The following is a 20,396-nucleotide window of genomic DNA, read 5'->3' on the forward strand; positions in this document are numbered from 1 at the left end:
CGATTTATTGTATGATGTGCAAATCGCCCTAATGAGACTGACAAACTTATTCTGCGTTCTGAGTGTGGCCCTGATTAGAAAGACGAACGTATTCAACGCTGTGTGGACCGACCTGATCAGATAGTAGGGCATATTTTATCAGACAGACGAACTTATCAGATAGAAGGATATATTCTATATAATGTGCGGACTTCCCTGATCAGATAGACGGCCGTATCCTACACTGTGCGGACTTCCATGATCAGGTAGACGGTCGTATTCTACACTGTCCGGGCTTCCATGATCAGATAGACGGCCGTATTCTACACTGTGCGGACTTCCCTGATCAGATAGACGGCCGTATTCTACACTGTCCGGACTTCCATGATCATATAGACGGCCGTATTCTACACTGTGCGGACCTCCTGACCAGATAGACGGCCGTATTCTACACTGTCCGGACTTCCCTGATCAGATAGACGGTCGTATTCCACACTGTGTGGACTCTCCTGTTCAGATAGACGGCCGTATTCTACACTGTGCGGACTTCCCTGATAAGATAGACGGCGGTATTCTACACTGCGGACTTCCCTGATCAAACAGTCGGTGCAAACCGACCAGACACAAGTGTAAATGAAGATTGTTTCGAAGCATTTAAAACTGCTGACTGTTATCCTCATAGCCGTCTGTTGTGGGACGCTCTTATTCAATTTGCGACAGTCGGTGCGGAATTGGGAATTTGTCAGAGGGAACCTCGCGAGGTCACGTGTACATGATGCAAGGACGAAAGATGGTAAGAAGACAGAAATTTGTTACACGATGCCCATTTGAATTATGGGTAATGTTTCTTTGTCTGAAAAATAGTCATTTCCTTATACACTTAGGGAACTCATAGGGAACACTAATTTTAGTTCGTTATAACCGTAGTTCGTTATAAGCCTTTATAGAGCATATATACAGCAAATGGACGGCACCAAAACAGTTCGTTATATCCGTCAGTTCGTAATAAGCGTGTTCGTTATAAACGTAGTTTGCTGTACATGTACTCTTAATGTTAGCAATTAAACACCAAAATCAATTGCAGCATCTTGGTGGACTACACGTCGACGGAAATGATATTTTTTCCTGAAATTGACATATTCCACGGCTTTCTATAACTTGCATGATAACAACAATTCATGTACCTGGAAATCAATATTAATTAATAAACCAATGACAAGTTAGTAGTGCTGACAAACCAAGGACCGTTTATAGGTTTGGTTGGTTGGTTGGTTGTTTTACGCCGCACTCAGCTATATTCCAGCTATATGACGGCGGTCTGTAAATAATCGAGTCTGGACCAGACAATCAAGTGATTGATATCATCAGCAACGATCCACGCAACTGTGATCGATAATTTGCTTCAACCAAGTCAGCGAGCCTGACCACCCGATCCCGTTAGTCGCCTCTTACGACAAGCATAGTCGCCATTTACGGCAAGCATGGGTTGCTGAAGACCTATTCTACACAGGATCTTCACGGGTCCCGTATATAGGGGTTTGATTGGTATTCGAACCATTATGACACAGATGACACCATGGACCCTTTTTCATAAAGTTTGTCTGTTTGTTGCACTCAGCAATGTTCCAGCTAAATGACGGTGGTCTGTAAATAATCGAGTCTGGGCCAGACATTCCAGTGATTGACACCATGAGCATTTTCATAAAGCCTTCCTGTTCGTAAACACATATTGATATTGAAGATGGTTGTGATCGTGTGTGTTGAACCGCCTCCGTGGTCTAGTGGTAGAGCGTCCGCCCGGAGAGCGGAAGGTCCGGGGTTCGATCCCCGGCCGCGTCATACCAAAAGACGTTAAAAGATGGTACTTGTTGTTACCCTGTCTGGCGCTCGGCATTAAGGGGCTAAAACAAGGACTGGTCGGCTCGGAGTCAGTATACTGTGTCTGAGTGGGGTATTCATGTTAAATTGCCGCATGGTATCTCAGTGAGCTAGCACTATAAATCGGCATCAGTCCGGACTAGTACAAGCAGCCACACACACACACACACGTACATGCACGTCGCTATATAAGTGCAATAATCTTGGACGCGACGTTAAACCCCATTTCACCTCAGCTCGTGTGTGTTGTTTTGGCCAGGAATGAGTGAGTGAGTAAAACAAGTAAATGAAATAAAATCTGGACACACCCTTATTACCTCCAATAATTGTGTTTCAGGTTATGTTAAAGAGGTGGTAGAAACAATTGCATCTCGCCTGAGAATATCTTGCTGGGTAATGACAAACCCCAAAAACCTCGAAAGCAGATCGAGATATATCCAGATGACGTGGGGTAAACGCTGCGACAGAGTGGTGTTCATCAGCTCAGAAACAAACACCACATTCCCAGCTGTTGGAATTAACGTGTTGGAAGGCCGAAATCATCTGACCGAAAAGACCCTCGGTGGATACCACTATGTCTATGACCATCACTTCGATGACTGCGATTGGTTCTTTAAAGCTGATGACGATACTTACCTCATTGTAGAAAACCTTCGTCTCTTCCTGACACATTTCGATACAAACAAACCCATATATTTCGGACATCACTTTAAGACAATTATCAAACAAGGATACTCCAGTGGCGGATCCGGATTGGTCGTCAGCAAAGAGGCCCTGAGAAGGTTTGGTCAACAGGGACATGACTCCAAAATATGTCGTCAAACTGGCATCGGAGGTGACGTAGCTTTTGGTCAGTGTATGGAATCTCTTGGAGTACCCATTGGCAACTCCTCTGATTCCAAAGGCAGGAGTCGTTTCCACTGTTTGGCTCCATCTGCTCATATTAATGGGAAGTATCCCAAATGGTACTACTCTTATGACGCGAAAGGAGCAAAGAAGGTAAATGTATTTATCATGTTAATGTAATAGGACAAAGATGTATTTGAAACGTTTCATAAGATTTGTTTGTTGGTTTGTTGTTTAACGCCTCGGTCAGCAATATTCCAGCTATATGACGGCGGTCTGTAAATAATCGAGTCTGTAGACAATCCAGTGATTGATATCATGAGCATCGATCCACGCAATTGGGATCGATGACATGCATCAATCAAGTCAGCGAGTCTGACCACCCGATCCCGTTATTCGCCTTTTACGACAAGCATAGTCGCCTTTTACGGCAAGCTTGGGTTGCTGAAGGCCTATTTTACCCCGGATCTTCACGGGTTTTGTAATACTGGGCTTCGTAATTATAAGCAATATAAGCTAATGTATTACTGGACATGTATTTACATATTCCATATGGACGGAGGTATTACTGGGCATGTATTCATATATTCCATATGGACGGAGGTATTACTGGACTTGTATGTATATATTCCATATGGACGGAGGTATTACTGGATTTGTATTTATATATTCCATATGGACGGAGGTATTACTGGACTTTTATTTATATATTCCATATGGACGGAGGTATTGCTGGACATGTATCTATATATTCCATATGGACGGAGGTATTACTGGATTTGTATGTATATATTCCATATGGACAGAGGTATTACTGGACATGTATCTATATATTCCATATGGACGGAGGTATTACTGGACTTGTATGCATATTCCATATGGACAGAGGTATTACTTGACAGACATGTATCTATATATTCCATATGGACAGAGGTATCACTGGATTTGTATGTATATATTTCATATGGACGGAGGTATTACTGGACTTGTATGTATATATTCCATATGGACGGAGGTATTACTGGACTTGTATTTATATATTCCATATGGACGGAGGTATTACTGGATTTGTATTTATATATTCCATATGGACAGAGGTATTACTGGACACATATGTATATATTCCATATGGACGGAGGTATTGCTGGACTTGTATTTATATATTCCATATGGACAGAGGTATTACTGGATTTGTATGTATATATTCCATATGGACGGAGGTATTACTGGACTTGTATGCATATTCCATATGGACAGAGGTATTACTGGACATGTATCTATATATTCCATATGGACAGAGGTATTACTGGACTTGTATGTATATATTTCATATGGACGGAGGTATTACTGGACTTGTATCTATATATTCCATATGGACAGAGGTATTACTGGACATGTATCTATATATTCCATATGGACAGAGGTATTACTGGATTTGTATGTATATATTTCATATGGACGGAGGTATTACTGGACTTGTATGTATATATTCCATATGGACGGAGGTATTACTGGACTTGTATTTATATATTCCATATGGACGGAGGTATTACTGGACATGTATGTATATATTCCATATGGACGGAGGTATTACTGGACACATATGTATATATTCCATATGGACGGAGGTATTACTGGATTTGTATTTATATATTCCATATGGACGGAGGTATTACTGGATTTGTATTTATATATTCCATATGGACGAAGGTATTACTGGACACATATGTATATATTCCATATGGACGGAGGTATTACTGGATTTGTATTTATATATTCCATATGGACGGAGGCACTGGACTTCGTTTTAATATAATCCATGTGCGTGTTCGACAATAGGACATCTCAGTCTCAAAGTTCTGAACTGATATATAAAATTAACGTCACAGGGGGATCTTGTATCAAAATGCATGCTTTAAAATTCCAATACATATATATCGATCTACCCACCAATAGTATATCTAGTATATACTGGTCAAAGACAGACAGTTTGATGACATATTCTGTAGTCGCAGTCGTAGTATACGTAGTAGCCACACTCTTTATTGTAGTCATCATCATCTGTCAAAGTTATTTTTATCATTATTATTATCTTATATTTCAGGGCACCAGTAGCATGAGCTACCTATTATTATTTTATTATTATTGTGGTGATTATCATTATTGCTTTTTTATATTTCAGGGCATCAATAACATGAGCGACCTTTTATTATTATTATTATTATTATTATTATATATTTCAGGGCATCAGAAGCATGAGTAACCACCCCATCTCATTCCACTACGTTCCCGGCAGCAAAATGTTGGAGCTGGAGTATCTGATCTACCACACCGGTGGAAACGTACTTCATACAAATGGCCATGTGCCTCACAGCAGGAAATGAAAATTCAGTCTCAATAATGTTGTATACGTCTTAAAAATGCTACTGCAAATGTCTCTGAATAAACGGCTTGTATTTAAGTAAAGTGAGTAATCCCGTCTTTCTGTTTCATCAGCGCGTGTCAGCTTAATAGTGGGTAAATCAAAGCGACAAAACCATTTCCATATTAATAAGAAATCTCTTCCAAAAGGACAGTCGATTGTACTATTCCGACTATATATTATGAGCATGTGTATATAATTAAGTTTTCGTTGTGGTCATTGTAATTCTTGCATTCTGATTAGCTGAATTGGTCACGTGTTATTACATTCATTTCCCAATGAAAGGCACTCTCCTACCCAGACTTCCTTGCATGGTCAGCATAGTACCTCTGCCTCAAGAGAACTCTTCTCCAATTCTGGTGGCGCCAATGCTGGTACTGTGCTGCCCACTGAAGACGGTCTCGGCGATGACATGGTGTCAGAATGGGTCCTCGGTGCGGCCTGTGACAGTGGAGGTGTCTGCTCGTCAATCGTCGATGCACTGTGTCCGCACTAATGTGTCGCTGGTGTGTCACCATGGTATGTCGAGCAGTTCCTGCAGCAGTAACAAAGCGATCTTGAAGATGTTGCCGCACGATCCTGACGTCGGGTGGTGACCCTTCGTCTTCCACTACGTGGTCGGTCATCTGTAGTGTTGGTGGTCTGGTACCGTTGTTTGAGCCTTTATATTGTCCTTACGTGGACTTGAAATGCATTGCCTACTTGCCGGACGGTTTGTCCTGCTTGCAATCGTCCAAGGGCTTGGTGTCGCTGATTTGTTTTCAGTCTTGGCATGTGGTAGCAATTCAATAACAAATGAATGTTATCCGATCTGGGTGGATTTTTATGGGGCAAGAAATTGGGGAACGCATGTGCATTTCAATTTGCACGGAACCCACGTGCATCGGGTTGCCATGGCCGTTGTCGTGATGCGTTTGGGCGATCGGTTTTATTGTCATCTGCTTTTTTTTAATCATCAAATTTTTCCGGACAAGGTCATGTTAAATTTTAGAAACTTTGACAAAAATCGATGCTCGTGGTGTCAATCACTGAACTGCCTGGTCCAGACTCGATTATTTACAGACCGCCGCCATAAACCTGGAATATTGCTGAGTTCGGCGTTAAACAACACATAAACAATAAACAAACACAAGCATGTACATTCTTTGACATGTTCTTCTGCAATATGTTATTCATTTTATTGAATCTAATAAATAGTGCTGAGTTAAACAACAAACAACAAACATCTCATTGAGTTTGTACCCAGGTTCAGGTGACACCTCAGCGAACTGAAACACTGTTCAAAGCAGCGCTAAACCAAATAAAGGCAACAGAACCCTTTCCACCATTTCGATAATCTGAAAGAGGGGCGGTTGGGTAGCCTAGTTGTTAAAGCGTTCGCTCGTCACGTCGAAAACCCGGGTTCGAACCCAAATATAAAGGCCTCCAACTCAAAACGAAGGTGGTTTATAACTTCAAAGAAACAGTACCCGTGACGTTCCGGGTTAGAACTGGTCTCCAGTAACCAATGATTGTAATAGGAGGCGACTAACGGGATCGGGTGGTCAGGCACGCTGATTTGGTTGATACATGTCATCGTAGATCGATACTTATTATGTCAATCTTCGGACTGTCTGGTCCAGATTCGATTATTTACAGTCCGTCGTCACACAGCTGGAATATTGCTGAGTGTGGCGTTAAACAAGAAACAATCACAGAAACAGTTCATTGGTGCTTTCTGATTTTCGTATTTAAAACATGCTAGACACTGTCTAATTTCATAATTGAATGACTGAAATTTTCAAACAAGTTGAAATTCACTGGAACAATTTGCAGTGGACGACTAAAACGTAGGTACCACTCCCAGTATATGAAAACTTTAATGTCCGTCGACTCAAACATATACACATTTTTACACTTTTCGACGCACCGTGTATTTCAGTTCACATCCTGACTTCGAGAGTGCCCAGTAACCCTTTTTTCAAAATATGCATCACAATACACCTTGGATCTGAGTCTGTGCCAGTCTTGGCTCAAATCTAGAGTCCATACATGTACAATCCTCAGCATCCCATGCTTGCCGTAAAAGGTGGCTATGCTTGTCGTTAGAGGCGACTAACGGGATCAGGTAGTCAGGCTCGCTGACTTGGTTGATGCACGTCATCGATCCCAATTGTGTGGATCAATGAGCATGATGTCAATCACTGGATTGTCTTGTCCAGACTCGATTATTTACAGACCGCCGTCATATAGCTAGAATATTGCTGAGTGCGGCGTTAAACAACAAACAAACAAACGTTGACTTGGTTGATGCATGTCATCGTACCCCAATTGTGTGGATCAATGAGCATGATGTCAATCACTGGATTGTCTTGTCCAGACTCGATTATTTACAGACCGCCGCCATATTGCTAGAATATTGCTGAGGGCGGCGTTAAACAAAAAACAACAAAACAAACTCCATCTCCAATCCTGCTTGGATCGTCTATCCACATTCCGCAAGTCTGGGTTCAGCTCTAAGGGTTCCGTTTATCTCCAAGAGAAAGCGGATTGAGAGGGTTCGTGTCCACCACATCACGATCTTCACTGGGCATCATTCGCCCATCGTCTTCATTCAACACAGCTCCCGATGTAACACACCTACACGACAGAATGAAACTGGATTGACTTATAGCGTTTTACATGTTTACATTGTTAAAATAAACCTAGTAATTTTCATCACACGTGTTACCTTAGACCTGCACATGTCTCTAAGGCAATATTTTTTAGTTTAAATTATATTTTCAGGATTATATATATAATAAGAACAAGTTGTCCCTCTAAAAATGGGGGGCGGTCGGGTAGCCTAGTGGTTAAAGCGTTCGCTCGTCACGCCGAAGACCCGGGTTCGATTCCCGACATGGGTACAATGTGTGAAGCCCATTTCTGGTGTCCCCCGCCGTGATATTGCTGGAATATTGCTACAAGCGGCGTAAAACCATACTCACTCACTCACTCTAAAAATGGGTTGGGTTGGTTGTTGAACGCCGCACTCAGTAATATTCCAGCTATATGACAGCGGTCTGTAAATAATCGAGTCTGGAACAGACAATCCAGTGATTGACATCATGAGCATCCATTCACGCAATTAGGATATGATGACATGCATCAACCAAGTCAGCGAGCCTGAATATCCGATCCCGTTAGTCGACTCTTACGACAAGCATAGTCGCCTTTTACGACAATCATAGTCGCCTTTTACGACAAGCATAGTCGCCTTTTACGGCAAGCATGGGTTCCTGAAGGCCTATTGTTACCAGGATCTTCACGGGTCTGTCCTTATAAGAGAATGGCATCCTTAACCGCTCATCTAGACTTGTCTATTGTAAGGATAGAATTACAGTCAAACACTGTTGTGTCGAACTTTGATTTGTCGAACTTATGGTTGTCTCGAAGTTAAAGCCTGGTTCCAGCATATTCCTGATTTTTTCACCATTTTCGGTTGTGTCGAACTCCGGATAACTCGAAGTATATTCGTAGGTCCCTTCAACCTCGACACAACGGCGTTGGGCTGTACTATCCACTTTAGAAATAAGAACGAAGTTGAAATCCTGTGTGTATATATATATATATAAAGCGTGCGTGCGTGCGTGCGTGCGTGTCTGCGATCTGATGTATGTGTAGCGGAAACAATAACGATTGGCGGGCTGACAGGTGCGATGGATTCAACGTGTTTTGGCGCGTTGTATTTGTGTACACGATCCAATAAACAAAAAAATCGGTGAGTTAGCGGTACAAATTCTGAGCAGGGATTTTGGCTCGGAATCACGATATTTTGAGCTTCTGAAGATCCAAAATCCACAAGTATGGCTTCGATTTTCTTCATATATGTCTCATTGTGTAGCTAAATATATTGGCTTGAAATGAGCGTATATAGTTTTATAGGGGTATTTACAGTGGACATTATTGAATTCGTCCTCGAACGAACTTGGCCTCGATACACCCATTTCCTTGTATATAACAACGCTTGACTGGCCGTGACGGCTCATAGACTATGGTTAGAGTAGCTTCCCTTTGATAAAAGGCAGTTTGAGTAGGCAATTATTGTTGCTATAACAACAATAGCAGCATGTGGGCGTGTCGAGGAAGTTGCTGAAACATTCCACGATTTGCTACTGTCATGTTCAAAGGACTTCAAGAAATCGTCAGTATCCATAGTCAACAAGAGACATAACTGGTGGGATGCGGAATGCTACCAAGCCAGGTGTGACGCACGCCGTAAACTTCGTGCATTTCATGCAACTAACTGTACACGCGACCGCCTCACCTATATCGAAGCATGGAAATCATACAAACATTTATGTCACCTGAAATGTACACGTGCTCTCAATATGAAAAAGGAAAAAACTTCAGGAGAGCCTTCTTAATAGGGACAACAAACTATTCTGGTCAATTCTAAAGGGAAAACGACAATTCACTAACCCAGATATTACACCTGCTGAGTGGATAAGACATTTTTAAAGCCACTTTAATAGTATAAGCACTTCACCCGATGAACAATCCTTTATTGAAAGCATAATGGACTTTATTGACTCAATCACCGATGATTTGATAGATACAACTGTAAATACGAATGATTTAGATAGAGATATTAGTTATGATGAAATTACTGCTGCTATTTCAGGTATGAAAAAGGGCAAAGCTCCAGGATATAGTGGTATACCAATTGACTTTTTCAAAAATGCTCCATTTGCTTGCGTTAACCTATTACTGACTTTATACAATGCAGTATTGAGAACTGGCATCTATCCAAAACAGTGGTCACTTGGGGCAATACTTCCAATTCATAAAAAAGGAAATGTTAACAATCCTAAAAATTATCGCCCCATAACTTTATTTGAGGTTTCTGGTAAAATATTTGCTAAAATTATATGTGAAAGACTGACCAAATTTGTTGAAACTAATGATATTCTTATCCCTGAACAAGCTAGTTTTAGACATGGATTTCAAACACTGGACAACATCTTTGTTTTAGATACATTGATTGCTAAATACTTTGCTTTGTATAAAGGTCGATTATATTGTTGTTTTATTGACCTTAAAGCTGCATTATATTCAATTAATAGAAAAAGTATGTTATATAAGATTTGGTTGTACAACATAAAAGGAAGTGTTTTTCGCTTTATTAGAAATATGTATTCCAATGTTCAGTCATGTATTTCACTGCAGGGTGGTTTTACTGATTTTTTCAACTGCTTAAACGGTGTGAAACAGGGATGCCAACTATCTCCATTACTTTTTTAATTGTATATTAATGATATTACAGATTTTTTTAATGTAGATGAGGACAGATGTATAGAACTGGGTATTTGTAATATTTTTATGTTACTGTTTGCAGATGACATGGCACTCTTCGATAGTACAGTAAAGGGTCTACAAAAAAGACTTTACAAACTATCTGTTTATTGTAAAAAATGGAGCCTCTGTGTTAATGTTGAGAAAACAAAAGTAGTTGTTTTTAGAAAAGGTGGTAGACTTAGGAAATATGAAGAGTTTTATCTTGACAATAGACCATTAGAAATAGTTCCTTCCTATAAATATTTAGGTGTTCAGTTCTCTAGCAGTGGTTCCTGGTATAAAACACAGAAAACTCTGTCTTTTCAAATGTCCAAGGTTTTGAATACAATGCGCTCCCAATGTAATAATTTTAGAAATTTATCATTGCCAGTATTGCTGTATATTTTTGATGTTAAATTGTTTCCAGTGTTGACTTATGGATCTGAAATTTGGGGTTTTCATCCATCGCCAGACGCAACCCGTGTTTATGATACTTACTTTAAGCAATTACTCTGTCTTGGTAGAAACACACCAAATGTTGTTGCTAGAGGTGAAGTTGGATATTGTTCATTAAAAGCTAAGATGTACATCAAAATAATTAAGTATTGGCTGAGATTAATTTATCAACAAGATAATGTGATTTTACAGCAGGCATATTCTTTTCAATATAGGTTAGCTGAATTAGACAAGAGTTGTTGGGCATATAATGTTAAAATGCTTTTATTTAAGTACGGTTTTGGATTTGTTTTGAAAAACCAAAATGTTAATTGTATCACTTCCTTTTTGTCAGAGTTTGAAGAGCGTTGTAAAGAGATTGATTACCAAATGTGGTTTGAGGATTTGTCAAAATATTCTAAATTGAAAATGTACCAGTCTGTTAAGACTGTCTTTAAATTCGAAGAATACCTATCACTTGCCATTGTAGATCCTTATAGAAATGCTCTGATTAAATTTAAATTTTCAAACCATAAACTTATGAGTGAATACGGACGTACACTTGGTATAAGTGCGAATGAAAGATTCTGTCCATTGTGTATCGTACCTTGTGTCGAAACTGAATACCATTTTTGTATGATATGCCCATTCTATAATGATATAAGAAGTCTATTACCGAAATACTATGTACAAAACCCAACTCTTCTTAAATTCCAACAACTACTGTCATCACAAAATGCCTACACTGTAAATGTCTTAGCGAAATATATTTTCCTGTCAATGAAAAAAAGATGTAAACAACTCAATATTAATTAATTGTCACTTTGATTGACCAATGTATAATATTGTATGGCGCTCAATTGAATTGAAAAAATCAATGAAATATGTATTGTATAATGGGCCGGTGGCCCCTTTACTGCAATAAACTCTCTCTCTCTCTCTCTCTCTCTCTCTCTCTCTCTCTCTCTCTCTCTCTCTCTCTCTCTCTCTCTCTCTCTCTATGTAGTTACGCCACTGTATAAGAAATAAGTTTCAGATGAAACTATATTGGCTACTGTCACTGTCCGACTGACACATCACTTAACTTCTGACGTAACATATATTAATGCGCACGTGCCAGGAAAACTAGCACTGTTTACGTAATGTTTGTGTGAGACGGGAAGAGGTTTTCGAGCACAGAGTTGAAGAATGACATTATATGATAAACAGGTTATCACGCTTGTGCCAAGGCTCGCTAAATAAAATGCTTATTCCTAATACAGGATATTTACCATCCCCAAACACACACGCGTGATGACCTATGTATTGTGATGTAACTTTGTATTGTGATGTATATCTATGTATTGTGTTGTATATCTGTGTATTGTGATGTATATCTATGTATTGTGATGTATATATGTATTGTGATGTATATCTATGTATTGTGATGTATCTATGTATTGTGATGTATTGTGATGTATATCTATGTATTGTGATGTATATCTATGAATTGTGATGTATCTATGTATTGTGATGTATTGTGATGTATCTATGTAGTGTGATGTATATCTATGTATTGTGATGTATCCATGTATTGTGATGTATCTATGTATTGTGATGTATCTATGTATTGTGATGTATCCATGTATTGTGATGTATATCTATGTATTGTGATGTATCCATGTATTGTGATGTATCCATGTATTGTGATGTATTGTGATGTATCTATGTAGTGTGATGTATATCTATGTATTGTGATGTATCCATGTATTGTGATGTATGTCTATGAATTGTGATGTATCCATGTATTGTGATGTATTGTGATGTATCCACGTATTGTGATGTATCTATGTATTGTGATGTATCCATGTATTGTGATGTATATATATGTATTGTGATGTATCCATGTATTGTGATGTATATCTATGAATTGTGATGTATCCATGTATTGTGATGTATTGTGATGTATCTATGTAGTGTGATGTATATCTATGTATTGTGATGTATCCATGTATTGTGATGTATCTATGTATTGTGATGTATCCATGTATTTTGATGTATTGTGATGTATCCATGTATTGTGATGTATTGTGATGTATCTATGTATTGTGATGTTCGATATAACTGAGACATACATGTAGTTGAAGCACAGGAACTCGATGACAGCGGGTACAACATACTATGTTCATATAGAAAAAATCACACCCCTCTATGTACATATGGACTATAAAGAGGGGTGTGATTTTTTCTATATGAACATATTATGCTGAACCCGCTGTCATCGAGTTCCTGCGTGTTGAAAGCGGTATATCAAAATCATTTTACTCACTCATTCACTCACTCACTCACTCACTCTTACCTGCTGTACAGGCTGTGATGAAGGAGGCAATATTGGCTGCTACAAGTGCCCGGATGACCAGGCGATGGATGTCTTTCGTTCTGCTGGGTACAAGCGCACCGAGGCCGCCAACCATCACACCCAGTGACCCCACCCCCGACAGACCACACAGCGCATATGTCGATATCACAGAGGACCGGGCCTATAGGAGTGAAACATGTAACCTTTTACTCGAGGACAATGTGGTTAATCAACTGGAATATGGTTAAAAAGAACAATAATAGCACCAACAAGCGATTTTTATTTACCGCTTTTGCCTTTGACGCACAATGGAATCGTCGGATAATCTAGACTGCGTATTATCTGCCGTTGACATTTTATATTTACTTAATCCATGCAACATTTTCTGTTCTGGTTTCAAATGAAACAAAATTAAAAAATCTAATTATTTACTTAATATGTTAGAACAGGATGCATTTGAATCAGTATTCAGATTTGTTTGTGTATAAAAAAAATAAAGGACAGATAATTGAGCCTTCCGATAGAGTCTTTGATAAAACTACATGTTTTTCATAATTTATATAGATTTATTTGAAATGTTTTCGCATAAAAATTTGGGGGATGGCGGATTCTGAACCAATGGAATTCCCTTGCCCGCGCGGTAATTCACTGACCGTGAGTTCGAATCCCTGAATTCGCCCTCTTAGGATTTTGGGTTTGTCAGTTCTATACCCATTTCCGTCATCTTACCGAGGCAAGAGAGTTAACTGACTTTAAAAGTCCAGTTTCCAGGCTTGCCGAACTAGGCTGGAATTACTGGGCTCGATCGTAGCGCCACCGGTGGCTATTACCAATAATGTCCCTTCTTAGCCTCTCCTAAGGACCAATCAGATTCCACCTCTCGTATCACTTGCGTTTGCATCACACAAAATGGCGGCGCCCGGTCAGGACGATCTGATCGATAATCAATGTCTATATTGTGATAAAACGGGTCTTACATCGCGAAGTGCATCAAATCACGTGAGCACCTTGATTAAAAACATGAGAAGATTTGGAAAAAATCTGCTGACAACGAGTTGGTGGTGCACATGCTTTGCAAATCCTGCAATCGACCGAAATTTGCATGACACTTTACGAACCGGATTTCGATTTCGGTGTGCGATTTTGATTGGACGATAGACTCGTTAGTCCAGCTAAAATGTAACTCCATAATACCAGACTAGTTCGGCAAGGGTGGAAACTGGACTTTTATAGTCAGTTAATTCTCTTGCCTCGGGAAGATGAATTTCGTGGGTTTAACCTTAGCAACGAAGTCTACAGAGTGACTTTCATCTTTCCTCCAGCCTCCAGCTAACATGCCACGACACAACTGAAATTCTGTTCACGGTGTACAAACACATAATTGCAGCGACAGCCCGCCTCCGTGGTCTAATGTAAGAACGTCCGCCCGGAGAGCGGAAAGTCCGGGGTTCGATCCCCGGCCCCGTCATACCAAAAGACGTTATAAGATGGTACTCGTTTTTACCCTGCCTGGCGCATGCACTTCGCTATATAAGTGCAATAATCTTGGACGCAACGTCAAACCCTATTTCAAATCACCTCACCTATTGTAGAAACAAGTTGTTGTTTTTAATTAAAGATACATATCCCTTCTACAAAGGTCTACACACGGATGGGTCGAAAGATGGCGATAAAATATCTGCTGCAGCCGTTACTGATAGCATCCCCGTTTCTATAAGATTAGAAGATGGAAGTTCTACTTTTACTGCTAAAGTTATGCTATTTTCTTAGACTTGCAATATGTCGCACAATTTGATAATTTATTCAGATAGTCTGTCCTGTTTACGGGCCATCAAGAGCCGTAAACATAGTTATCCTTTTTTTAGCTGAAATGTTAAGTCACAATCTTGACTCATCTGCTGGTAATGTTATCATGTTCTGTTGGCTTCCCCTACTCTAGAATATCTACAGGTTCTACTACACCAAATCAGAACCAGTTTGGACAGTGCAGTTTTCGTAGGAGCCTTCAGTGCAGATCGAGAGATATCATTCATGTCATTCAAATGTACATCCATCCAGTTATAAAAACTGATCATGTTTTTGTATATTTAGTACTGTCTTTTTCAACTTGATGACTTATGCTGAATGTGACCACAGCTATTTTCAAGTAGGTGACATTTGGTGCGAAACTGGGGGTGGTGTGTTTAGCTTCCGGTACTCTGAAAAGGAGCTGGCTCAGCTAGTAATTTTTTATTTTTTTATTGCTGCTCTAAGGCCAAACTGTGCACAAACGTACAGGTAATAACTGTTGAATGCTTAGTTATTTTTTTAAAAAAATATAACGTTTCTATAGGAGTCTATGGGAAAACATTTGGTTGTGTGTAACCTGTAGCAGATTTTGAAGCTAAAGAAAATTTGACCAATATTTCTTGGTCAAAGTTGGGCTGTTTACACTCATCAAAGTTTTTGACAGGCCGTCTCGTTGGTCTCGTTGGTCAAAAATAGTGGGCTCATTTTGACTTGACTCTAAAAATGTTCCTTGTGTATAAATGTTCCTTGCATCCTGATCGGCTAAAATTAAATCAACGTCATCAAACTTTAATTGAAGTTTGACGAGAAATAGGATAGGTTTCTATTCCATCAAAGTCCGTCAAAACCTTTGTCAAAGTGTTTGACAGCATATTACACTATCAAAAACTTGGTCAAAATGGACTTTGAACAAGTTTTTTATCAAAGTTTTTGATAGTGTAACGGGGCCTGCTATCGGTCAATTTGTAGCAGACCAGAGGCAGCAAAGCTGGAATGATCAAGTTTTCAATAAGCTTCATGCTAATACACCCTGTATAGGGCAGTGTGTATTTACTGGACCAGCTCCTCGTCACGAGGTTGTAATGCGGCCATGTCGTATAGGTCACAGCTACCATGTGCATCCCCTTCAATACTCCATGTTGTATCAAGCCCACTTTGCGTGACTGTGCTGACCTTGCTCATATTATATGTACATCTTGTACATTTTGTTAACATCCTTGAAGAGGCTCATCGATTATATCTTAATGGAGTATGATAAAATCAGGTTGTTAGAAACTGTTCTAAAATGTTCAGGTATATTATAACACTTTGAGAGTGATAAGTAAGAATGAATGATTCCTTATCTCTGTGAAATATAACCTAATTTACACGAACATTTTCTGTGATTGTGAAATGGGTGAAAAAAATACCTGTGATCTGCGAAAAGGTTTTTGTTTGTTTGTTTGTTGTTTAACACCGCAATCATCAATATTCCGCCTATATGACGGCGGTCTGTAAATAATCGAGTCTGGACAAGACAATCCAATGACTGACATCATGAGCATCGATCCACGCAATTGGGATACGATTACATGCATCAACTAAGTCAGCGAGCCTGGCCACCCGATCCCGTTAGACCTTGCCTCTTACGACAAGCATAGTCGGCTTTTACGGAAAGCATGGGTTGCTGAAGACCTATTGTACCCCGGATCTTCACGGGTAAAGCAGGTATTGTCCCGACAGTATATACATTTCAACCTCAAAATAATCGTCAATTCAGTACTTACCGAAATAACACCTCCCGTTAGTGTCATGTTATTCCATTTTGAAAGAACGATATCATCATTCTGGTACAGCCAATCAGATTCATTGTAGCTGGCGGTGTAGTTCTCAAATAGCTCCCTGTTCTTAAGGTACCCGGACAAAGTGTTATATGCAGTAAGTTCGTTTGAAAATGTTTTCATCCCGATGAGTGCAGCCACGGCTCTACAGTCTCCGGGTTCGACTCCCATAAACAGGGCGACGGGGTACAGCACGTAGGAACAGATCAACTGAAAATACATAAATATTACAATTCCTAAAAAGAATAAATCGTAGTCCACAGACAAGAATAATATAATCCGTAGTCTAAAGTTTACATATACAAGGCAGATCGACATGATAGGCTGAGTGAGTGATTGAATTGTGTTTAACGCCGCTTTTAACAGTATCCCGGGTTTATCACGGCGTGTCAGCTTAATGTGGGAAGAAAGCCCGAAGTGATGCAGGTCTTAGACGTTTACCACTTCGGTGAAACCCACGAGCACGGGTATGGTGCAAACAAACCTAGAAACATTATCGGGACGAACCGGGGTTCGAACCCACAATCATAGGTTTCTGGTGTGTCCAAGGGACGCAACTCTGCACAGCGAATCGCGGCGCGGGGTTAAACAACAAACAAACAAAAAAACATAAACCCTGCTTGTCGCGGAACACTCACCTCTGAATCCACGTGATGGGCGTTTCAGAGGTGTGTACCAAGACCATCAGGGTTTATGTTCGCTCATTGATATTTATTTAATGGCAATATACTATTGACATGGAAACTCAATTCAAACACGATTTAAATAATAACATACCTGAAATGACAAATTGGCTACTCCAACTCTCGCCCCAAGCCACGCCACGGTGACGTTGAGACACTTCAAAACGCTGAGGAACGCTATGACGTTAACGACCACGTTTGCAATCACCTTCACCGACGTCGACGCCCCGTTAGAAATAGCCTCGATCAAATTGCTACATTTCCTGCGGGCAAAAATATCAAAATCTGGAAACATAAAACTGTAAAGTAGCTATCTTCTTTGTATTGGGGTGAGTGAGTGAGTGAGTATTGCTTAACGCCGCTTCTCCAATCTTGCAGCTATTCGTGGCGACCTTGACATGAACAGAGTGTCGTACTTGAAGCCCTGATCATTAAACCGACTAGCCAATAGTATATGGCTAAAAAGATATTTAACCTGTTACAATACGTTGCGCAGAGTAACGTCCATTGGGCGTGTCAGAATTCTTTGATCGTGGGTTCGAATTCCAGATTTACCTCGATTATGACCCTTGGCTTGTCATCACATCACGATGGACTTGCAAGTTGGATTCGACAACACGTGTCAAGGGCGTTCCTTCAACAATAAGCTTGCAGCTTGATACACCTGGCATACGTGTTTTAAGCAGCAAAGAATCTAAGCAGTACACATACCCTCCTTCAAGGCGGTAGTAGTCTTCCTTGGATGACCTTGACCTTCCAGTCTCGGGGCACGATAGTTTAGAGACGGCGAGAGCTGCAGGTGCTGACGTCACACACGCCCCAAGCACGTGGTGCGCGGGAACCTGAAGTAATTGAAGGTTTATCAAATGTGATACCATTTAAGGGTTTAAGAGTATTGAAAGAGCTTTAAGGCATTCGACCCTATTAAAATGTTTGTTTTGTTAGTATAACCTTCATGTCCTCCCTTGTCATGACCTTAACAGGGTAGCGCAAAAAACACAGGACACGTATTTATATTTTCCATATTCTCCCTCCGTGGTCTAGTGGTAGAGCGTCGGCCCGGAGAGCGGAAGGTCCGGGGTTCGATCCCCGGCCGCGTCATACCAAAAGACGTTAAAAGATGGTACTTGTTGTTACCCTGTCTGGCGCTCGGCATTTAGGGGCTAAAACAAGGACTGGTCGGCTCGGAGTCAGTATACTGTGTCTGAGTGGGGTATTCATGTTAAACTGCGGCATTGTATCTCAGTGAGCTAGCACTATAAATCGGAATCAGTCCGGACTAGTACAAGCAGCCACACAAATACACACACGTACATGCACGTCGCTATATAAGTGCAATAATCTTGGACGCGACGTTTAACCCCATTTCACCTCACATCACCATATTTCCCACTGGTATGCGACCGATTCCGTTGTCCAGTGGATGAAGCGTCTGCCCAGGGAGCTGAAAGTTGGTGGTTAAATTCCCGGCCGTAATACAAAAAGATAAAGATTAAAAGACGGTTCTTGTTTTTTTCCGGGGGCACGGGTGGCCCAGTCGTCTAAGGCGCCGCGATTCGCTGTGCAGAGTTGCGTCCCTTGGGCACGCCAGAAACCTATGATTGTGGGTTCGAATCCCGGTTCGCCCAAATAATGTTTCTAGGTTTGTAAGAACCATACCCGTGCTCGTGGGTTTCACCGAAGTGGTAAACGTCTGAGACCTGCATCACTTCGGGCTTTCCTCCCACATTGAGCTGACACGCCGTGATATGACTGGAATATTGTTAAAAGCGGCGTTAAACCCAACTCACTCACTCACCTTGTTTATTCCTTTCCTGGCGCGCGGCATTAAGGACTGGTCGGCTCGGAGTCAGTATATACTGAGTCTGGCTTGGGTATTAATGTTAAAACCGGCATTAGTCCGGACCAGAACAAGCATGGACACTTGTATGTAAGTCAAATATTTATAACTCCTTTTCACCTCACCTTATGTAATCCATATTCATGCTGGATTGGGCTTGTCATAATGTGTGACCTGAATGAGTGTGTCATCATACCCCAATGACGTGGATGGTTCATCATGCTATCAACCATCTGAGTGCGCCGTAAAAACAAAGTTAACTTAATACGGCATGCTACTAATACACAAGTCATCATGTTACTCACTCCCAGTGCTATGCATGTAGCCAGCACACTGCCCGTAAGTGTAGCGAATCCTCCTGTCATCACTGCATGGAGCTCAGATCGGGTCATTTCCGATATGAAAGGTCTGATCATCAACGGAGCCTCGATCTGGTAACAGAAGAATGCTTCTGACAAAGTGAATGGGTGAAAACAATTAAATAAGCATCGCTGTGGTTTCTTTGCTAAAAGAAAGCCAAACCAAATAAAGACATTGCTGGTCGGCAAAGGTCGCGTTCGTAGCTAATCGATCAGGGCCCTGTTCCACAGAGCGATCTTAGCGGTAAGATGATCGTAACGCCCAAACTTAAACATAGGCTTACGACAGTCATAGCACTAAGATTTGTGGAACGGGTCCAAGTATTGCACTACTCACTAGATACTGCGCTCGTCAGTTACAAAAAACATTCAGCTCAACACGAGCTGATCAACGGCTGCAGCAGGTTACAGGGGTCCAGGGCCCACTTGCACAAAGCGATCTTAGCGCTACGACTATTGTAAGCCTATGTTAAATATGGGAGTTACGATCGTCTTAGCGCTAAGATCGCTTTGTGCAAGTGGGCCCTGGTCTCGAAGTTTCAAATACACCATTTGTCACCTGGTTATCCAATTCCGACATTGCCATCAAATAATACTTTGGTGAGTGAAGGTTCTTTACGCCTCGGGGCTCTGGAGTAGCCCAGTTTTTAAAGCGTTGCCTGTCACGCCATGTTTTGGTGTGCCCCGCGGTCAAAAAGCTGCAATACTGCTAA

The 20,396-nt window shown here is 40.7% G+C and overlaps 2 protein-coding genes across 2 annotated transcripts in view; one reads left to right on the forward strand and one right to left on the reverse strand.

Annotated features, from left to right (window-relative positions):
* Nucleotides 1–612: 612 nt before the first annotated feature.
* On the forward strand, nucleotides 613–5,087 carry LOC139469995 (glycoprotein-N-acetylgalactosamine 3-beta-galactosyltransferase 1-B-like). Its single transcript, XM_071252288.1, has 3 exons — nucleotides 613–772; nucleotides 2,195–2,856; nucleotides 4,947–5,087. Exons 1-3 carry the CDS (start codon nucleotides 613–615, stop codon nucleotides 5,085–5,087), a joined length of 963 nt encoding a protein of 320 aa, XP_071108389.1.
* A 2,573-nt stretch (nucleotides 5,088–7,660) lies between these two features.
* Nucleotides 7,661–20,396, reverse strand: part of LOC139470506 (uncharacterized transporter YutK-like) — an 86,684-nt gene continuing 73,948 nt past the window's right edge. The window contains exons 7-12 of the mRNA XM_071252909.1: nucleotides 19,630–19,755; nucleotides 18,196–18,326; nucleotides 17,579–17,747; nucleotides 16,748–17,011; nucleotides 13,194–13,374; nucleotides 7,661–7,744 (exon numbers count right to left, since the gene is read on the reverse strand). Of these exons, the coding sequence (XP_071109010.1) occupies nucleotides 7,719–7,744; nucleotides 13,194–13,374; nucleotides 16,748–17,011; nucleotides 17,579–17,747; nucleotides 18,196–18,326; nucleotides 19,630–19,755 (897 nt within the window). The 3' untranslated portion in view covers nucleotides 7,661–7,718. The remainder of the gene's footprint in view (nucleotides 7,745–13,193; nucleotides 13,375–16,747; nucleotides 17,012–17,578; nucleotides 17,748–18,195; nucleotides 18,327–19,629; nucleotides 19,756–20,396) is intronic.

Source organism: Haliotis cracherodii, unplaced genomic scaffold (assembly GCF_022045235.1).
Source record: "Haliotis cracherodii isolate W230 unplaced genomic scaffold, xgHalCrac1.p SCAF_20, whole genome shotgun sequence".
Lineage (NCBI taxonomy): Eukaryota > Metazoa > Mollusca > Gastropoda > Lepetellida > Haliotidae > Haliotis > Haliotis cracherodii.